Raw genomic sequence first — 16,857 nt, forward strand, 5'->3', positions numbered from 1 at the left:
ATCTATTATAAAAATTAATTTTTCATAGGTACTGTATACTGGACAACTGTGACTGGGCCAGGTAAGCACTTGGGTAGGGGAGTTTCTGACCTTTTTTAAATTTTTTTAGTTGTAGATGGACACAATATCTTTATTTATTTTTATTTATTTTATGTTGTGCTGAGGATCGAACCCAGAGCCTCACATATGCAAGGCAAGCGCTCTACCACTGAGCTACAACCCCAGCCCTATCTGACCTTATTTTTGTCATCAAGAGACTTACTAACTTGTTTTTCACATGAAACAAGTAAAATATTAAACCTTCATTTGAGTTTTCTAGCTGCCTGAAGTATCCTTATAATTATTAAAGTGTGATCTAAAAATAAATTGAGAGCTGGAGTATAGCTCAGTGGTAGAACACTTGTCTAGCCTGTGCAAGGCTCTGAGTTTGAAACCCAGCACTGAAAAAAAAAAAATAAAGAAAAAGAAAGTGTTGCGTTAAACCATCTATTATATGATACATATGAGGAGTTGTGCTTGGTTAATAAAGGAAGAGCTCCTAATTAACTAGTATTTGGTATTTCTATCCCAGAGATATCTACATGGCCTAGAATAGCATAGATCTTTTTTTTTCTTTTTTTCTTTTGTTCTGGTGCTTAAATCCAGGGCCTTGCACATGCTAGCAAGCACTCTACTACTGAATTATACCCTACTCTGTAGCATAGACCTTTTAATTTGTAGATTGAAATATTTTTCTTAAAAACAGATCAATGGGAATTTTTCTCAAATAAATATATGATTTTTTAGATTAATATTCAATTTATAATTTTTAAGCCTTTAGATTAATTGATGGTCTTTTTTCTTTCAGGATTATCAAAGTTTTGGCTTTGTTACAAAAGCAGTTCAAGATTTCACTTTTCTTTGGTGACTAAGTGGGCAGATTGTGACTTATGTCCATCCAAGAAATACATAAACATGCAGTTCTTCCTCCTATCATTAGTAGATGTGACAAGGAATTTTTGGAAAGTATGCAAAGATACATAATTACAGAAATTGAAAGAGTGGGCTGTAATGAGGAAGGACCTGCTGATGAATATTACATCATATACCAAAATGTTTTTAATAAGGTATCTTAATGCTCTTAAGGCAATGAAGTTTTCATGAGAGTAGAAATGTCCTATCTTCATAACTGCCTTAAAAATACCACTGCTTGTTTGACCTCATTCTTTTTGTTGGTTTTTGGAAGTTCTACTGGTTTGTCAGAAAGGGATGAATGAGGAAAATGCAATGCTGGATTTACATTACTTATTAATGAATGTTTTAGTTATTTTAACTTAACAGGTTGTTTTTTATCTTCTCATAATCATTTTGATCTCTCTATCTGAAGGTAGCATCTAACTTGTTAGGAATTGGGTTTTAATCAAGAGCTTGCTAGTTCCTTATTGTTTTGGGTTTGTTTGTGATATCATTAAATGTTGGTTTAAATTTGATTTAGCATATTAATTGAGACCTTTTGAGCTTGGCATGGTGGCATATACCTATAGCCCAGTTACTTAGGGAGCTGAGGCTGGAGAATCCCTTGAGGCAGGAATTTGAGGCCATCCTTGGTAACATAGCACCCAGACTCTAAATAAATAGGCAAACAAATAAACAAATAAAATACTTGATATAAAAACATGATACCTCTTGTAGTTAGTGGTCTTATAAGCATGAGCAAGAAATTTGACTGGACTTAACACTGGAAATAATAGAGATCAGATTAAAAAATGTTATGACTTTATATATTTGATTTAGTTCCTTGAGATTTTAGAAATAATCGTTTTTCCTTATAAACATTTACAATTTGTACATGTATTTTTTTGCCTAGCTATTTTTTTTTAACTCTCCCTTGGAAGGTACCCTGACAGAAATCAGCATCCTTTCATCTTTGCCTAAAGGAAGTGCTTACCTTAAGTTTCTTAGTTTCTGGGTAAAATAGCTACAGGCAAAATAGGAACTCAGTGTTTTGCTTAATTTTTAAATGTTAGTACACTATGAGTCAATTATTTCTCCTCTAAATAAAAACCTAGTGCCTCACTTTACAGAAAAGTGAGCCCAAAGTAGTGATATATACTTTGATATATATAATTAAGAAACTTGATACATATGTATGAGAGTATAGAGAGTTTTTTTTCCCCTTCCCTTTAAATCATACAGAATATCTCTTCCTTAGAATTGCTTAAGATTATCTTCATTGTATGTGTTGTCTGTATGTTGTATCTAATGTGTTCATTGTATGTTGGTCTTTTAGTTGGTGATTAAGAAATATACTGGGTCAATGTTTTAAATAAAGGTATTATTTTGAATAGGTTTCATAAATATAAGTCATTACTAAGACTCTATTTGTGTGAAATCAGCAAAGAAAAGTTGCATGACCTACTTATCTTTGCATGCCCAAATGCTAACACTTTGTCAGAATTTTTGTCATCTGAAGAGCAGTCTGTTCTAAATTAGTATAGTTAAAGTGATCTTGGAATTAGTGTTGATAAATGTTGTTGTTGTTATTATTATTATTATTATCATCCTCCTCGTCCTCCTCCTCCTCCTTTTTTTTTTTATACTGGAGATTGAACCCAGGAGGTCTTGACTACTCAATTACATCCCCAGCCCTTTTTATTTTTTATTTTGAGATAGGGTCTCCTAAGTTGCTTAGGGCCTCCTTAAATTGCTGAGGCTGGCCTTGAACTTGTGATCCTCCTGCCTCAGCCTCCAGAGTTGCTGGAATTACAGGTGTGCACAATCATGCCCAATGGTAAATTTAATTCTTAGAAAAGCAGATGTGATTAATTAAAAAACATTATCTATATCTGTAGTTGATGCTCCCTTTCTTTCTGTTTTTCAAGATTTCCATCTAGATTGCACATTATAATTAAAATTTGTACATTTATTTATTTTGTAAAGAATCTGTTTTTCAAGACTGAGAGACAATTCTGAAATGGAAATCATTTGATCCTTTTAAGAGAATAGAGAAACTTTTTTCCTAGCTTCTCTTTGATTTTTCACATTATTCCAGCACATTTGATGATAGATGATTTGATTTGATTGATTTGGATGATTTGGTTGCCTCCCCCAGTTCTTTCTCTCTTGGAAGGATCTGATGGACAGAAGATAAAAAATATCAACTTGCATCTCAGGTTCTTGGAATTGGAGAACAAATACCAAATTATATTTAAAATGATTTGACTTAGAGAATCAAACCTGAATCAAAGCAGAGAGGACCTGATATATATATATATATATATATTTTTTTTTTCTTAGTTTTCAATGGACTTTATTTTATTTATTTATATGTGGTGCTGAAAATTGAACCCAGTGCCTCAAACATGCTAGGCAAGTGCTCTGCCACTGAGCCACAACCCAGCTGCTGAGATGCATATATTAAGAATTGGGGTTAGATGTAGAATGAGTCAGAGGTCTACGAAACAAGATAAAAGCTAGATGAGGGAGTTTCTATAGAAATGGGTGTCTTATGGAGGTACTGGACTCTAGAAAATGACTAGACTTTTGTGTTCCTGAATAGTTCAGATCCATGTGTAGGAACAGAGACAGAATGAATGCCATTCTTTTTCTCCCTCAGATCCCTGTAGCAAGTAAGTATAGTTGTGATTTTCTTGGGTTTAATGGAAATCTTAATACCAAAGTCTCAAAAGTTTAATTCCTGCAGAGGCCAGAATGAAGATATAAAGAGTTAAGTGACTAGTTCTGAGAGAAATTTTACTGTTGTAAAATGAAGAATCAACTCAGTCTAAAGGTCCAGCTATTATTGCCATTAATGAATGTGGGTTCCATGCTGGTAGACTTTTCAGAGTTTTCAAGAGGAGCTGAAAATATTATTGGGGGTGAAATTTTTTTAACTTAAACCTATTTTGTGGATCAGGCAAAATTTCCACCTGTCTTCTACTAGTGGCATGCCAGTTTGCATCTTCTACTTTAAAGCATTTTCTGTGCATTCTCATAGATATCATGGGTGGTTCTTCTGAAATCTGTTTCTTCTAGCAAACTGACAGAAAATCTGATCTTGGTATCACTACAGTTCTATTATCTACTCATTAATGTATCTGAGTTGTGCTGGATTGTTGGAGCACATCACAGGGCTTCATGAAGTAGAGGATGATAGGAGCAGCAGGGTACTTAATTTGGACTCTCATAGATTGTTCCTCTATTCTATTATTGACCCCTATTCTAATTAAGGTAAACAGTTTGGTCATGTCCAAAAGAGACCGGTACCTATCTCCTACTCAAGTGATTTCTCCTCCTTCTTGCCACTGATTCATTGTCTCTTTATTTTATTTCTTGATCAACTGAAAGTCTTCCTGGATAACTTTTTCTAGATATTGACTAGCTAAAGAAAACTACTGGGGGATACTAGAGTCTAGAATGTAGCAGGGATAGAAAGCATAATTGCAGGCTTCAGAGAAAGTTTTGGGCAAATCATTTCTATTCCCTGTACACATCAGTATCTTCTCAAATCCTCATGAGCAAAATTTGAAAACCATAATTATTTATACTTTTCTGGGTTTTTTTCTAGCTTATTTAAAAGTATTTTTGATTATTTTTGCATGGGTAATGTACAAGATTAAGAAAAAAGAAAACTGGTAAAGGAAAAAACCTAGTACATGGAAGGTTGGCCCTTCTCATCTCACACCCTTCCGTTCTCAGCAGGTGCCCACTATTTATTCGGTTATCCTTTCTTAAGTTATTTGTTATTTTCTTCAGTTATTTTTCCTGAGATAGTCTTTACTTAAACACTACTGGAAACCATGACTATGTAGTGATGAGGGTTTTTTAAAGTTGCATTTGACACCTTGAGAATAGACATGCATTAGGAATTTGCTGCAGTCTGGCTGGGCGCAATTCAGGAGCCACTTGTCAAACAGGAACGAACTCCCGAGCTCTCCAGGAATTCCCTGAGAGTCCAACTGCCACCACTAGCTCTTCTGGTGAGCACCTAAACCGCTCTTGAGGCAGATTGGCTGGGTCTCATGGGCGGAGCCAAAAGAGTGCCCCAATGAGCAGCTCCGTGGTCTGAAAGGGCGAGGACACAGCCCAATGAGCATCCCCGCAGAGGAGCCAATCAGCTGGAAGTTTGCTGGGGCCTCTTCGGCTCTGGCTCTCAACATCAATTCAGAGCATTGATTAGCCAGTAGGAATTGATAAGTTAGAAAAGCAGAGGTAAAGGGAATTCAGGATTTTAAGGTCTTAGATGAAGGAACTAAGAGAAGATATGTGATTAAAGGATTGAGAATTGGAAAAATTTAACTTGGTATTAGATTTAACTGACATAATATATGGTATGCGTTTATAACAAGTAAAACAGAAATAGTCTTTTTTCTCCCCTCTCTGGTACTTAAGATCAGTCTCCACTGTAATGATCCATAAGGAGCATATGTTCAATAAATATTGTCTTTAGTGCCCAGTCATGTATGAGCTTTCTGTAAAATTTTTAGCTTTCTAATTATTAATCATGCTTCATTTAATAAATAATCTTAATGCTATTTGTAAGGCTTTTGACTTGTAGTCTTCTAGAAAAAATTTCAGTATCATGGGCAGAAATATCATATTTCAGGTAATAGACTATGTCACTGCATACAAATCCATTCTTACTTCAATCAAAAAAGAATATGATGCCTTTATTGAGACGCTAAAGAAAGACCGAAGAACTACATTTTTTCTTCATGGAAAACTTAAAGTTTGGGCAGCAGAGCCCACAGTTTTGGTATATCATCAGAGAAGAGCTATCCAGCTTGAAGCAAAGTAAGTATATTAGTAGCTAGCCCAAAAGGTGATAATTGTTTCTAGACTATAATAACCAGCCAATATAACTTTAACCAAAGGTTATTAGTCTTTTAAATTTCATTTTAATTTTAAAATCTGGGTTTTTATGCTTTCCTCTCCTATTAATTATATTTTTTTACATGTTTCAAGTAAGAGTATTAATTTTGAGAACTTTGTGAAAACCAGAGGTACACTGTGTTTTCATAAAATGGGGGATGCAAAAAATTATTCTCTAGGTAATTTCTTGCATGAAAAAAAATTTTAATTAATTAATTTATTCATGGAATAGCTTTTGGTTTTTATTTAATTAATTTTTTATTTATATGTGACAGCAGAATGCACTACAATTCTTATTACACATATAGAGCACAATTTTTCATATCTCTGGTTGTATACAAAGTATATTCCCACCAATTCATGTCTTCATACCTGTACTTTGGATAACAATGTCCATCACAATTCCACCATCATTTCTAACCCCATGCCCCATCCCTTTCCCTCCCACCTCTCTGCCCTATCTGGAGTTGTTTTATTTCTCCCATGATCCCTCTCCCTACCACAGTATGATCAGCCTCCTTATATCAGAGAAAACATATGGCATTTTTTTGGGGGGATTGGCTAACTTCACTTTGCATTATCTTCTCTAACTCCATCCATTTACCTGCAAATGCCATGATTTTATTCTCTTTTATTGCTGAGTGATATTCCATTGTGTATATATGCCACATTTTTTTTTGTCCATTCATCTATTCAAGGATATCTAAGTTGGTTCCACAGTTTATCTATTGTGAATTGTGCTGCTGTATACATTGATGTGGCTGTGTCCCTGTAGTATGCTGTTTTTAAGTCCTTTGGGTATAGACCAGGAGAGAGATAGCAGGGTCAAATGGTGGCTCCATTCCCAATTTTCCAAGAAATCTCTATACTACTTTCCATATTGGCTGCACCAATTTGCAGTCCCACCAGCAGTGATTTGATAGTACAATTTCATGATTATTTCTGAATTAGAGCTTAATCTTGTAATGTACAAAAGTAAGTAACCTACTAGAGAGGAGAAAATACTCTTGTTAAGTAGTCATATTTTCAGTATTAAATTTGACAAATAATTGATAAATATTTTTATAGATGATTTCAAATCAACTTAAAAATTATGCAAAGTTTGACCTTTCTGGTAATATGAATGGCTAGATGTTGGTATAGACCTTGCTATTAGGGATCTCTCTTTTCTTTTTAAAAGATTTCCAGTACTGGGGATCAAACCCAAGGCCTCATGCATGCAAGGCAAGCATTCTACTACTGAGCGCTCACTACATTCCCAGCTCTTTTTGTTTTTATTTTGAGATAGGCTCTCACTGAGTTGCCCAGACTGGCCTTCAATTTGCAATCTTTCTGCTTAAGCTGCCTAAGTAGCTTGAATTACAGGCATGTGCCACCACACCTGCCTTTATAATTTATTTTTAATACTGAGGATTGAATCCAAGGGGGCTTTGCTACTGAGCTATATCCCCAGCCTTGTAATTTTTTGATTTGAGACAGGGTCTTACTAAGTTGCTTATTGCCTCCCTTCAAATTTATGATCGTCCTGCCTCAGCCTCCTGAATTTCTGGGTTTACAGACCTGCACCACTGTACCCAGCTTATAAAATAAACAAAAGTCTTTTCAGAAGCATTAGAAAGCTGATGAGAAAATAAGAGATTATGAGGGCAAAATCTAACAGAAGATAAAAAATAAGCAGAGCACTAAAAATTGATTGGCCATGAGAATATTTATTAAAACTTGTGACCATAAATTTCAGTTTTTAGTATGCAACTTGGGATAAAAGACAAAGTCTAGGCTCTGCCCAAGGGGTGTAGCCCACTGGGAAGCCCTCCCCATAAGGCTAGAATGATAAAGGACTCCACTCTGGTAGAGCAAACCACAGGTGAACTGCTCCATGCCTGGGGACTGAATGGAAAATTACTTTCTGCTCAGCAGACTTCTGATGGGTATAGGGATTATTTTTTGGATGATGATACATTCTAGAACTATTTAGTGGTGATAGTTGTATTAAAATTCACTGAATTATACTCTTAAGAGTGAATTTTAAAAGAATCTAAACTACATATCATTAGAACTATTATAAAAGATGTGGCAGATTGGTTATATTAGCTTGTCTAATCACAGCTCTAAAAGAAAAGAATATGGGACAGAAGTAATATTTGAGGAGATAATGACTGAGAGTTTTCTAGAACTGGTGAAATATACCATGCTGCGCCCCTCCCCTGACTCAGGCAATGGCAAGGCCCTACTGAGGTGGATGGCGCGAGGCATCCATCCTCTGGAGGAGCTCAGTATGTTTCTGGGAATGGGCTGGTTTGTTTTTGTATTCCTTTAATAAGTATAGTTGCAACTTCTCATATGACCATTAAGTATGAAGGAAAAAACATGACTTTCCCAATTAATGCAACTACTTCTAAAGAATAGATCTGTTTGCTCTAAATGCAATGATTCAGCTGTGGAGCGTAAATTGTTAATGTCTAATGAAAAACTCCCTGTATTCCTGTCGAGGAAGTTTTTGAGAAATTAAATTAAAATCTAGAGAAGAAAAATTAATGTTAAGAAGACAGATTAGTGCTTAGTACTGGGCAACTTGTTCTTGTTCCTGTGCACAATGGTTTGTGCTCTTACTCTTGTTTGATTAAAATTAATAACAAGTCAACCACTTGCCGTAACCATGGCACCGGTTCCAGTCAGTAAGTCAAGAAAGAATAGTCAAGGTATAGGCCAATAGTTTGGGACATTTCTAACTATTATTAAAAGTTAACTAAGCAGAAACAGCTCAAAGCAAAATGCGAACTGAAAGTACAAATGCTTGCTTATGCATAAGCCAAAATACATTCTTCTATTCTAATTATAGCTATGTAATATTTTGTTTCTTTGAATAATGATTCCTGTTTTGTAACCACAAAGTACTGTGAGCCTGCCAAAATTAAAAGTATATATGGTCAACTTCACAAGTAAAGATTGGGATCAGCACCTTCACTTTGGTGTCTGTGTTGTTTCTCCACCCGCCTTTTGCAGACTCCTCACCATCCTGAGGAGTCTCCTGAGACCCCCTGTTGGAGCTGGACTCCGACAATACCAATTCACAGATTCAAGAAAGCCAAGTGTGATACATGCTAAGAAATCCCCAGCTACATCTATCATCATGAAGTTGTAAAAAATAAACCATAAAAGTAGCATAGAAAGGAGCAACACTTGGGCTGGGGTTGTGGCTCAGTGGCAGAGCGCTTGCCTAACATGTGTGAGGCTCTGGGTTCGATTCTCAGCACCACATAAAAATAAATTAATTAATTAAATAAAGGTCCATCAACATCCAAAACATTTTAGAAGAAAAAGAAAAAGAAAGGAGCAACACTTAGATGCCTTCTCATCCATGTGGTAGCATGAATTGGAATGTCATTATTTTATGATCAAATAATATTTTATTGTATGTACATGTTAAATTTTGTGTTAAATTTTGTGTATCCATCCATCTATTGATGGATTCTTGGGTTGTTTTCACCTTTGGCTATTCCACTATGAACATTCGTATACTAGTATCTGAGTTCCTGCTTTAAATTCTTTTGAAGTCCTGTTTATTTTTAATATAGCTTTCTTTCACAAGCAGAAGTTTATTTGAAATAAAGCCAAATAAATTTTATTTCTATAATCCCTTTATTATAAATACTTGGCTTTTACTTTGAGTCATCTGTCAAAACCAAGAATTCGGTATAATAATCAGAAGTGGACAGCAGTTATCTACTAAAAAACTGGGTTTTAATTTGCAAAAAAAAAGAAAAAGAAAAAAATAACTTTTTTTTTATATTGACAAAGATTCTTTATCTAGCTTCCCTGAACTCTTTTTCAAATAGACCTGTCTTCTGGACTTTCATATCCACCTATGACTGTATAGTTTTAGCAAGAATCCTATCAGATTGGTTTAGGCAGAATTTCCAGCCCTAAATACCCGATCATCCTCATTGTCTGACTAAATTCCTTATGTCTGATCATATCAGAGATAGTGGAGCCTTGCTGGCCTGCCTTCAGCAATTCTGTTAGGTCTACTTACCCAGAGTCTTCCCTTCTGATGTTTCCTCTTAGTTATTTTTTTTTCCACTGACACTCCCCCACCGCAGCTTCTTGACTATGTATTCCCACTTGCCAAATGTATTAGGAATTGAGACCAATCTTTCTCTCCTACTACAGAACCCCATTACAGTGGTCCCTAGATCTTGCCATGCCCCCCTTGCTTAATTTTTCTGCAAGGGTGTCTAACTTATTTTAGTCTGTTATTTTTTCCCCCTGGACCACCAAAGCTAGGAAATAAACCTCAAATAATCCTTAATAGAATTTTTGAAATTAGGCTGAAGCAGGAAGATCTCAGGTTCTAGGCGAGCCTGGGCTCTGTAGCAAGACCTTGTCTCAAAAAGTAAAGCAGGGCTGGGGTTATAGCACAGTGGTTGAGTGCTTGCCTTGAGTGTGTAAAGCACTGGGTTCAATCCTCAGCACCACATAAAAATAAATAAATAAATAAAATAAAAGTATTGTATCTATCTACAACTAAAAAATATTAAAAGGAAAAAAAAAGTAAAGCAAAACCAAAACAGGCTAGAGATGTAGCTCAGTTGTATAGTGCGGACCTAAGGTACTTTTAAAACTATGTTTGGTTATTTCTTAAACTAAGAAGTAGGGTAAATTTCATTTCTTCCCCCCCCCCACCCCAGTACTAGAGATTAAACTCAGGGGCACTTAACCACAGAGCCACACGCCCAGCTTTTTTTATTTTGAGATAGGGTCTTGCTAAATTGCTTAGGCTGACTTGCCTCAGCCTCCCAAAATGGGAGACTTAATCCTCAACCTGCTGGGATTACAAGTGTGAACCACTATGCTGAGCACTACTTTGTAGTTTTTAGGATCTGCATTTCTGAATGTGCTCAATTTTACCTCAGGGAAGTGTTATCTTTCCTCTAGCTTTAGTATCAAAATCGCTGCAGTAGATTGAATAATGGCCCTCATAAACATCAGGTCCTAATTGCTGGAGCCTGCAAATGTTTATCTTTGTTTGGAAACAGGTTTTGCAGATGTGAATAAATTAAGGTTTTGAGGTAGGGAGATTGTCCAGATAAGCCCTAGATATTAAGAAGTATTATAAGGGGGAGGAATAGGAGAGAGCAATGTGATCATGAAGGCAGAGATTGAAGCTTTGCAGCTATGGAATTCTTAAAGCAACCAGAGGCTGGAAAAGGCAAGGAACGGATTGACTCTTAGAGCTTCTATAGGAAGCATGGCCCTCAAAACACTTTGATTTTATGTATAGTGATACTGATTTGGGACTTTAACCCTCCACAATTGCTAGAGAATAAATTTCTGTTAAGTCACCAAGTTTCTATAATTTTTACAATAGCTACAGGAAACCAAAACAATTATTTACCAAAATGATATTTAAATTACAAAAGTTATTTTCTTTTTACTAAAAGGAATAGATGGTGTTTTGTGACTAGATTATATTTTTACTGAAGCTCTCAAAGAAAATTGTTTCTTATTTGTGAGATTACTTAACTTTTTCAAGGCATGTTTTTCTGAACTTCTACTTAATTCATAATGGTTCAAAATGATAATTAGCCAAAATAAAATAATGATGTAACCTGCTTATCTTAAATATTATGATTCAAGAATTAAATTAATTGAAAGAAACATAAGAATTTCTGTTTTTTAGAATGAGGATTATTGAAAATAATTCCTTGAAGATTCAATTGCAAATAGATCAAATGAAACAGCTTAGGGAAGAGTATGACAAAAAAGAAGCAAAATACTATACTCTCTCCAAAGATCCTTCAAAACCTATTCCAGGTACTGTATTTTGTTTAAGATATTCAAGAGAGGGGGCTGGGATTGTGGCTCAGCAGAAGAGCACTTGCCTAGCACGTGCGAGGCGCTGGGTTCAATCCTCAGCACCACATAAAAATAAATAAATAAAATAAAGATACTGTGTCTGTGTCCAACTATAACTAAAAAAGTATTTAAAAAATATTCGAGAGAAAGCCCAACTATTTCCAGTTACTACCTATTACACAAATTTATATAAGCATGCTGACATGTTTATATCTGTCTGTTGTATGTTACAAAAACAACTTTGGAAAATAGAAAACTTTAAACAACCCTAAAACATTTTAAGCATTCCAATCTGTCACGGTTATATGAAGTATAAAGCAGTGACTCAAAGTATGGTTCTTGTATCAATATCAGCATCACCTGGAAATTGTTTAGAAATCCAAATTCTTGGGTCTCACTGCAGGCTTACTAAGTTAGAAACCCAGTGATTGAGTCTGGCAGTCAATGTTTTATCCAGTTCTGGTTATTATGATGTATTATAAAATTTCAGAACCCCTAGTATAATGTATGGAAAAAATGTAGGATATTGTTTTCATGCATCTTATTATTTGTGTTTATGTCTGCATTATTATTTGTGTTTATGTCTGCACTGTTTCAACATCTTAGTATAATACATATTTTAAGAAATTGGAGTGTATCTTGGAATTCAGTAGGATTTGTAGAGGTTTGTATGGTGAATATATAAAGTAGTTGTAAGTATTTATCCTGGAGAAAATAAAGACTTTGAAAATAGGTAATGATATTCAAAACTTAAAAGATATTTACTTGGTAGAATCAATAGGTAGAAATTGTAGGATGCCAGATTTGGTCTAAATGGAAGAGGCTCTTCCTTTAAGTAATAAGCTACTCTATACTAAAGGATTTTTACTAACTTTGAACGATCATTTTGCATTTTGTGGAAATAAAGATTCACATTCTATTTTTTTGTCTAAATTCACTTTCAAATATAAATATAAAATCGTAACTAGCAAACTTCAAATAAGATATATATGAATAGGGGCTGGGGTCATGGCTCAGCGGTAGAGCGCTCGCCTAGCATGCACAAGGCACTGGGTTCGATCCTCAGCACCACATAAATGTAAAATAAAAGATATTGTGTCCACCTAAAACTTAAAAAATAAATATTTAAAACAATTGTTTAAAAAAAGATATATATGAATAAGTACAGAGTAACTGACAAATAAATTGGTGAGAAGATAACAGGACAAGGGAATGATTAAAATCCAGTAGGGTTAATCCAGAGTGGTTCTGGAGGAGGGGAATTTTGAGGTATTTCATAAAGTTAGCAATTAGCCCAGATGAGAAAGGAAGGCATTTGAAGTGTTTGAGTTAGGAATAATGAATTCAGGGGACAGCAAGAGAGAAAGAGATAACTAGAGTTTTGGCAGGCATTTATAAGTTTTGTGTTGGAAAAAATAAGGTGATTATATTGGGGTTAATTTTTGTAAATAATGGGAAATGGAAATTTGTTGATTCAATCCTCAGTTATTAGGCAGAGGCTTTTGGTGATATTTAGGGGTTTTCAGGCAGTACTGATGAGGTAATTAAAAAAATTTCAAGGGCTAGAGTTGTGGCTCAGTGGTAGAGCGCTTGCCTTGCATGTGTGAGGCACTGGGTTTGATCCCTGGCACCACATTTAAAAAAAAAAAAAATAAAGGTATTGTGTCCATCTACAAATACAAATATATATAATATATATGTTAAGGTTTGTGTGTTCTCAAACAAGCAATTTTTTCTTTTTCTTTTTTGGTACTGGGGATTGAACCCAGGGACACTCAAACACTTGGCTACATCCCCAGCCCTATTTTGTATTTTATTTTAGAGACAGGGTCTCACTGAGTTGCTTAGTGCCTTGCCATTGCGATCCTTCTGTCTTGCGATCCTTCTGTCTCAGCTTCCTGAGCCACTGGGGTTACAGGCATGTACCACTGTGTCCGACTAGAACAAGCAATCTTAATTGGGTCTTCATTGGTGATGTTTAAAACTGCTAGCCTTTTGCAATTTTTTGCTAATTTTGCTTATGTCAGGAGCTGTAAGTACATGCTACTACTTCTGAATTATTTCTTAGCATTGGAATCTCTGCTCTATTTTGCTGAGACACTATCTGAGCACAAGAGTTCCACAAATTGCTTGGCCTGTTTGTTTATTTCCTCTTCTCATAGGCATGACTCTCCAAGATTCTGTCAATCTAAATGCTCTCAGGAAATTCAGGAAACACCTTGAAGATAAGTACAGAGAAATGAAGCAAGCTATGTTGGTAAAATATGTACCAATTCAAAGGATGGCTGATTTTGATGAGGAAATGATTGTGTTATTAAAACGGCGAGATATAGCTGAAAATCTGAATGAAAGATTACAGTTTCGGTATGAAAGTTGATTGTATGTTTTTAAAGTTCAAAGGTTTTATTTGTTTATTTTAATATTCTACCTTTCAATTTTAGGCTTAGTATTTTGTTGATGTTTTTATCTTTATAGTCATCAAAGACTGCAGATTATTTTATATGCACTTTCTTCATGGGTAAAATCTGATAAGAGCAAAACATTTGAAGACTTCGTGGAAGAAGTTCAGAAAACCAAAGATTTTCATGGTAGCTTATCTACATTTTTAAATTAGCACAAGTAGTAGGAGATATTTTTCCCCTAGAAAACTAAGAATTAACTGAGTTTAAAGAAAACAGAAATACACCTACCTCGGCCTGCGGTTGTGGCTCAGAGGTAGAACGCTCGCCTAGCATGCGTGAGGCACTGGGTTGGATCCTCAGCACCACATAAAGTAAAATAAAGGCATTGTGTTCACTTATAACTAAAAAAAAAAATTTTTTAAAATATACTTACCTCTACTAGTTCTCTGATATCCTATGGGTTTCTTCCCTCAGCAGCGGTCAGATATTGGTTAAGAATAGACTTTGTGAGCCAAAGAGGGAATCCTTAAAATGAACTGAAAATAAGGAGCAAAGGGACAGGGATGCCACTCAGTTTAGGAAGAGGTTGGTACTGTTTGAAACCAAAGCAGTATTAAATGTATGTTTATGGGCTGGGGTGTAACTCAGTTGGTGGAGTGCTTGCCTTGCACACACAAGGCCCTAGGTTCAATCCCCAGCACCACAAAAAAAAAAAAAAAAAAAGTATGTTTATTATTTTTTATTGGTAAATAACCTTAAATATCTTATGTTGGTCCTTTTAGCATTTATAGTTGACCAAGGCTTTGTTGAAGAACTGCTTGAAGATGATCCAAGCAAGGCAAAAAATGCTGAAATTATACTGTACTACATTGAAAGGCAAATATTTTTAAAACTTTTATTTTCTACATTTAAGTGACCATGTTTATCATTTATTTAGTATATTGATAAGCTGTAGTCTTTGGTTTTTATATCTTTAAAATTCTGTTTTAGTTGAAAATTTAGAATATAAAGTAGAATTTCATTTTTTATGGATTTTTTGTGGGAAAAAACCCACAGCTTATAGCAGACATTTCAGAGAAGATAAGAGGATTGTAGTGTTGATATAAATTTTATTTACATTTTTCTTGCATTCCCTAGCCATCAATTTACTGGTCTTAAATGTTCTTTTGAGAATTTCTTTTCATTTCATTTCTTTTCTTTTCTTTTTCCTTCCTTCCTTCCTTCCTTCCTTCCTTCCTTCCTTCCTTCCTTCCTTCCCTCCCTCCCTCCCTCCCTCCCTCCCTCCCAGGGATTAAACTCAGGGGCATTCGACTAAGTACTATTGGAATATGTACAGGATCAAGTTGAAAGTCAGCTTTGTTTTACAATGAGATAAAACAAAACACCCCCAAGAATATTAGAGAAAAAATTGAATGAACAGCCTCTAAGTAAACAAATCTAGTCATAGTTCGTTAGAATTGTTTTTTGTTCTTCTATATTATGCCACTATACTTACTTCATATTAGATATTTCTAATCAGCGTTCTTACTTTTTTGTGTACCATTATAAAATGCAATGGCTCTAGGTTCAATGAACTAATGTCACTTGGTGAATATGAAAAGGCAGCTTATTTTGCAGCAAGCAGTCCTAGAAGGATTCTTCGAAACATGGGTTCAATGGGTAAATTTAAGGGTAAGCATCTCTCTCCAAACCTTATCCATGTATGTAAATTATACTTTTTTTTCTTGATAGAATATAAAGAATATTAAACTGAGAGACTAAAGATCAGATCTAGACTCCAGCCCCATCTCTGTCATTTACTGTTAAAATTAAGGACTTTGAATAGTTTTTCTAACTTAAATTTTGATATATTACAAGTATATAGAAAATATGGAGAAATGTATTAACACTCATATACTCACTATCAAAATGTAATGAATGTTAATATTTTGTCAAATTTACTTTTTTTTTTATATTGAGGATTGAACCCAAGGGTGCTCTACTACTGAGCTACACTCCAAGTCCATTGTATTTTTTATTTTGAGAAAGGTCTCAGTAAGTTGCCAAGGCTGGCCTTGAACTTATGATTCTCCTGCTTGCCTTCTAAGTAGCTGGGATTACAGGCATGTACCACTGTGCCCGATAGGCAGGCATATCCTTTTAAAAAACAACTTTCTTGTCGTAAATTGACATACATACAACAAGTTGTGTGTATTTAAAGTACATAATATGTGTATGTTATTTATACCGTCTCTTGTACAATAATATGTTTCATTTTTTTAAAGAGAGAGAGAGAGAGAGAGAGAATTTTTTAAATTTATTTTTTAGTTTTTTCGGTGGACACAACATCTTTGTTTGTATGTGGTGCTGAGGATCGAACCCGGGCCGCACGCATGCCAGGCAAGCGCGCTACCGCTTGAGCCACATCTCCAGCCCAATATATTTCATTTTTAAAGTCATGTGTACTATGTTCTGACAGGTTGTCAGGCAATTTTATCAGTGTGCAAACAGCACAGAACACACTTTAAACACCCTAGATGGAATAGCCTAGGTGATATGGTATATCCTATTATTCCTAAGCCACAAACCTATACAGCATATTACTATACTGAATACTGTGGCAACTGTAACACAAGAATAAGTATTTATATATTTAAACATAGAAAAAGTAGTTTATTGGTTAAGTGCCTCTGGGTTCAATCCCTGTTGGGCCCCCCTCAAAAAAAAAAAAAGAAAAAGAAAAGAAAAACAGGAACAGACCAACCCCCAA

The 16,857-nt window shown here is 35.0% G+C and overlaps 1 protein-coding gene across 1 annotated transcript in view; it reads left to right on the forward strand.

The window, feature by feature from the left end:
* Positions 1-914: 914 nt before the first annotated feature.
* Positions 915-16,857, forward strand: part of CLHC1 (clathrin heavy chain linker domain containing 1) — a 29,506-nt gene continuing 13,563 nt past the window's right edge. Inside the window, exons 1-7 of the mRNA XM_081264026.1 lie at positions 915-1,106; positions 5,585-5,772; positions 11,531-11,664; positions 13,869-14,070; positions 14,182-14,294; positions 14,891-14,984; positions 15,673-15,779. Coding sequence (XP_081120152.1) covers positions 930-1,106; positions 5,585-5,772; positions 11,531-11,664; positions 13,869-14,070; positions 14,182-14,294; positions 14,891-14,984; positions 15,673-15,779 — 1,015 coding nt within the window. The 5' untranslated portion in view covers positions 915-929. The remainder of the gene's footprint in view (positions 1,107-5,584; positions 5,773-11,530; positions 11,665-13,868; positions 14,071-14,181; positions 14,295-14,890; positions 14,985-15,672; positions 15,780-16,857) is intronic.

This window comes from Spermophilus citellus, assembly GCF_964194105.1.
Source record: "Spermophilus citellus genome assembly, chromosome: 13".
Lineage (NCBI taxonomy): Eukaryota > Metazoa > Chordata > Mammalia > Rodentia > Sciuridae > Spermophilus > Spermophilus citellus.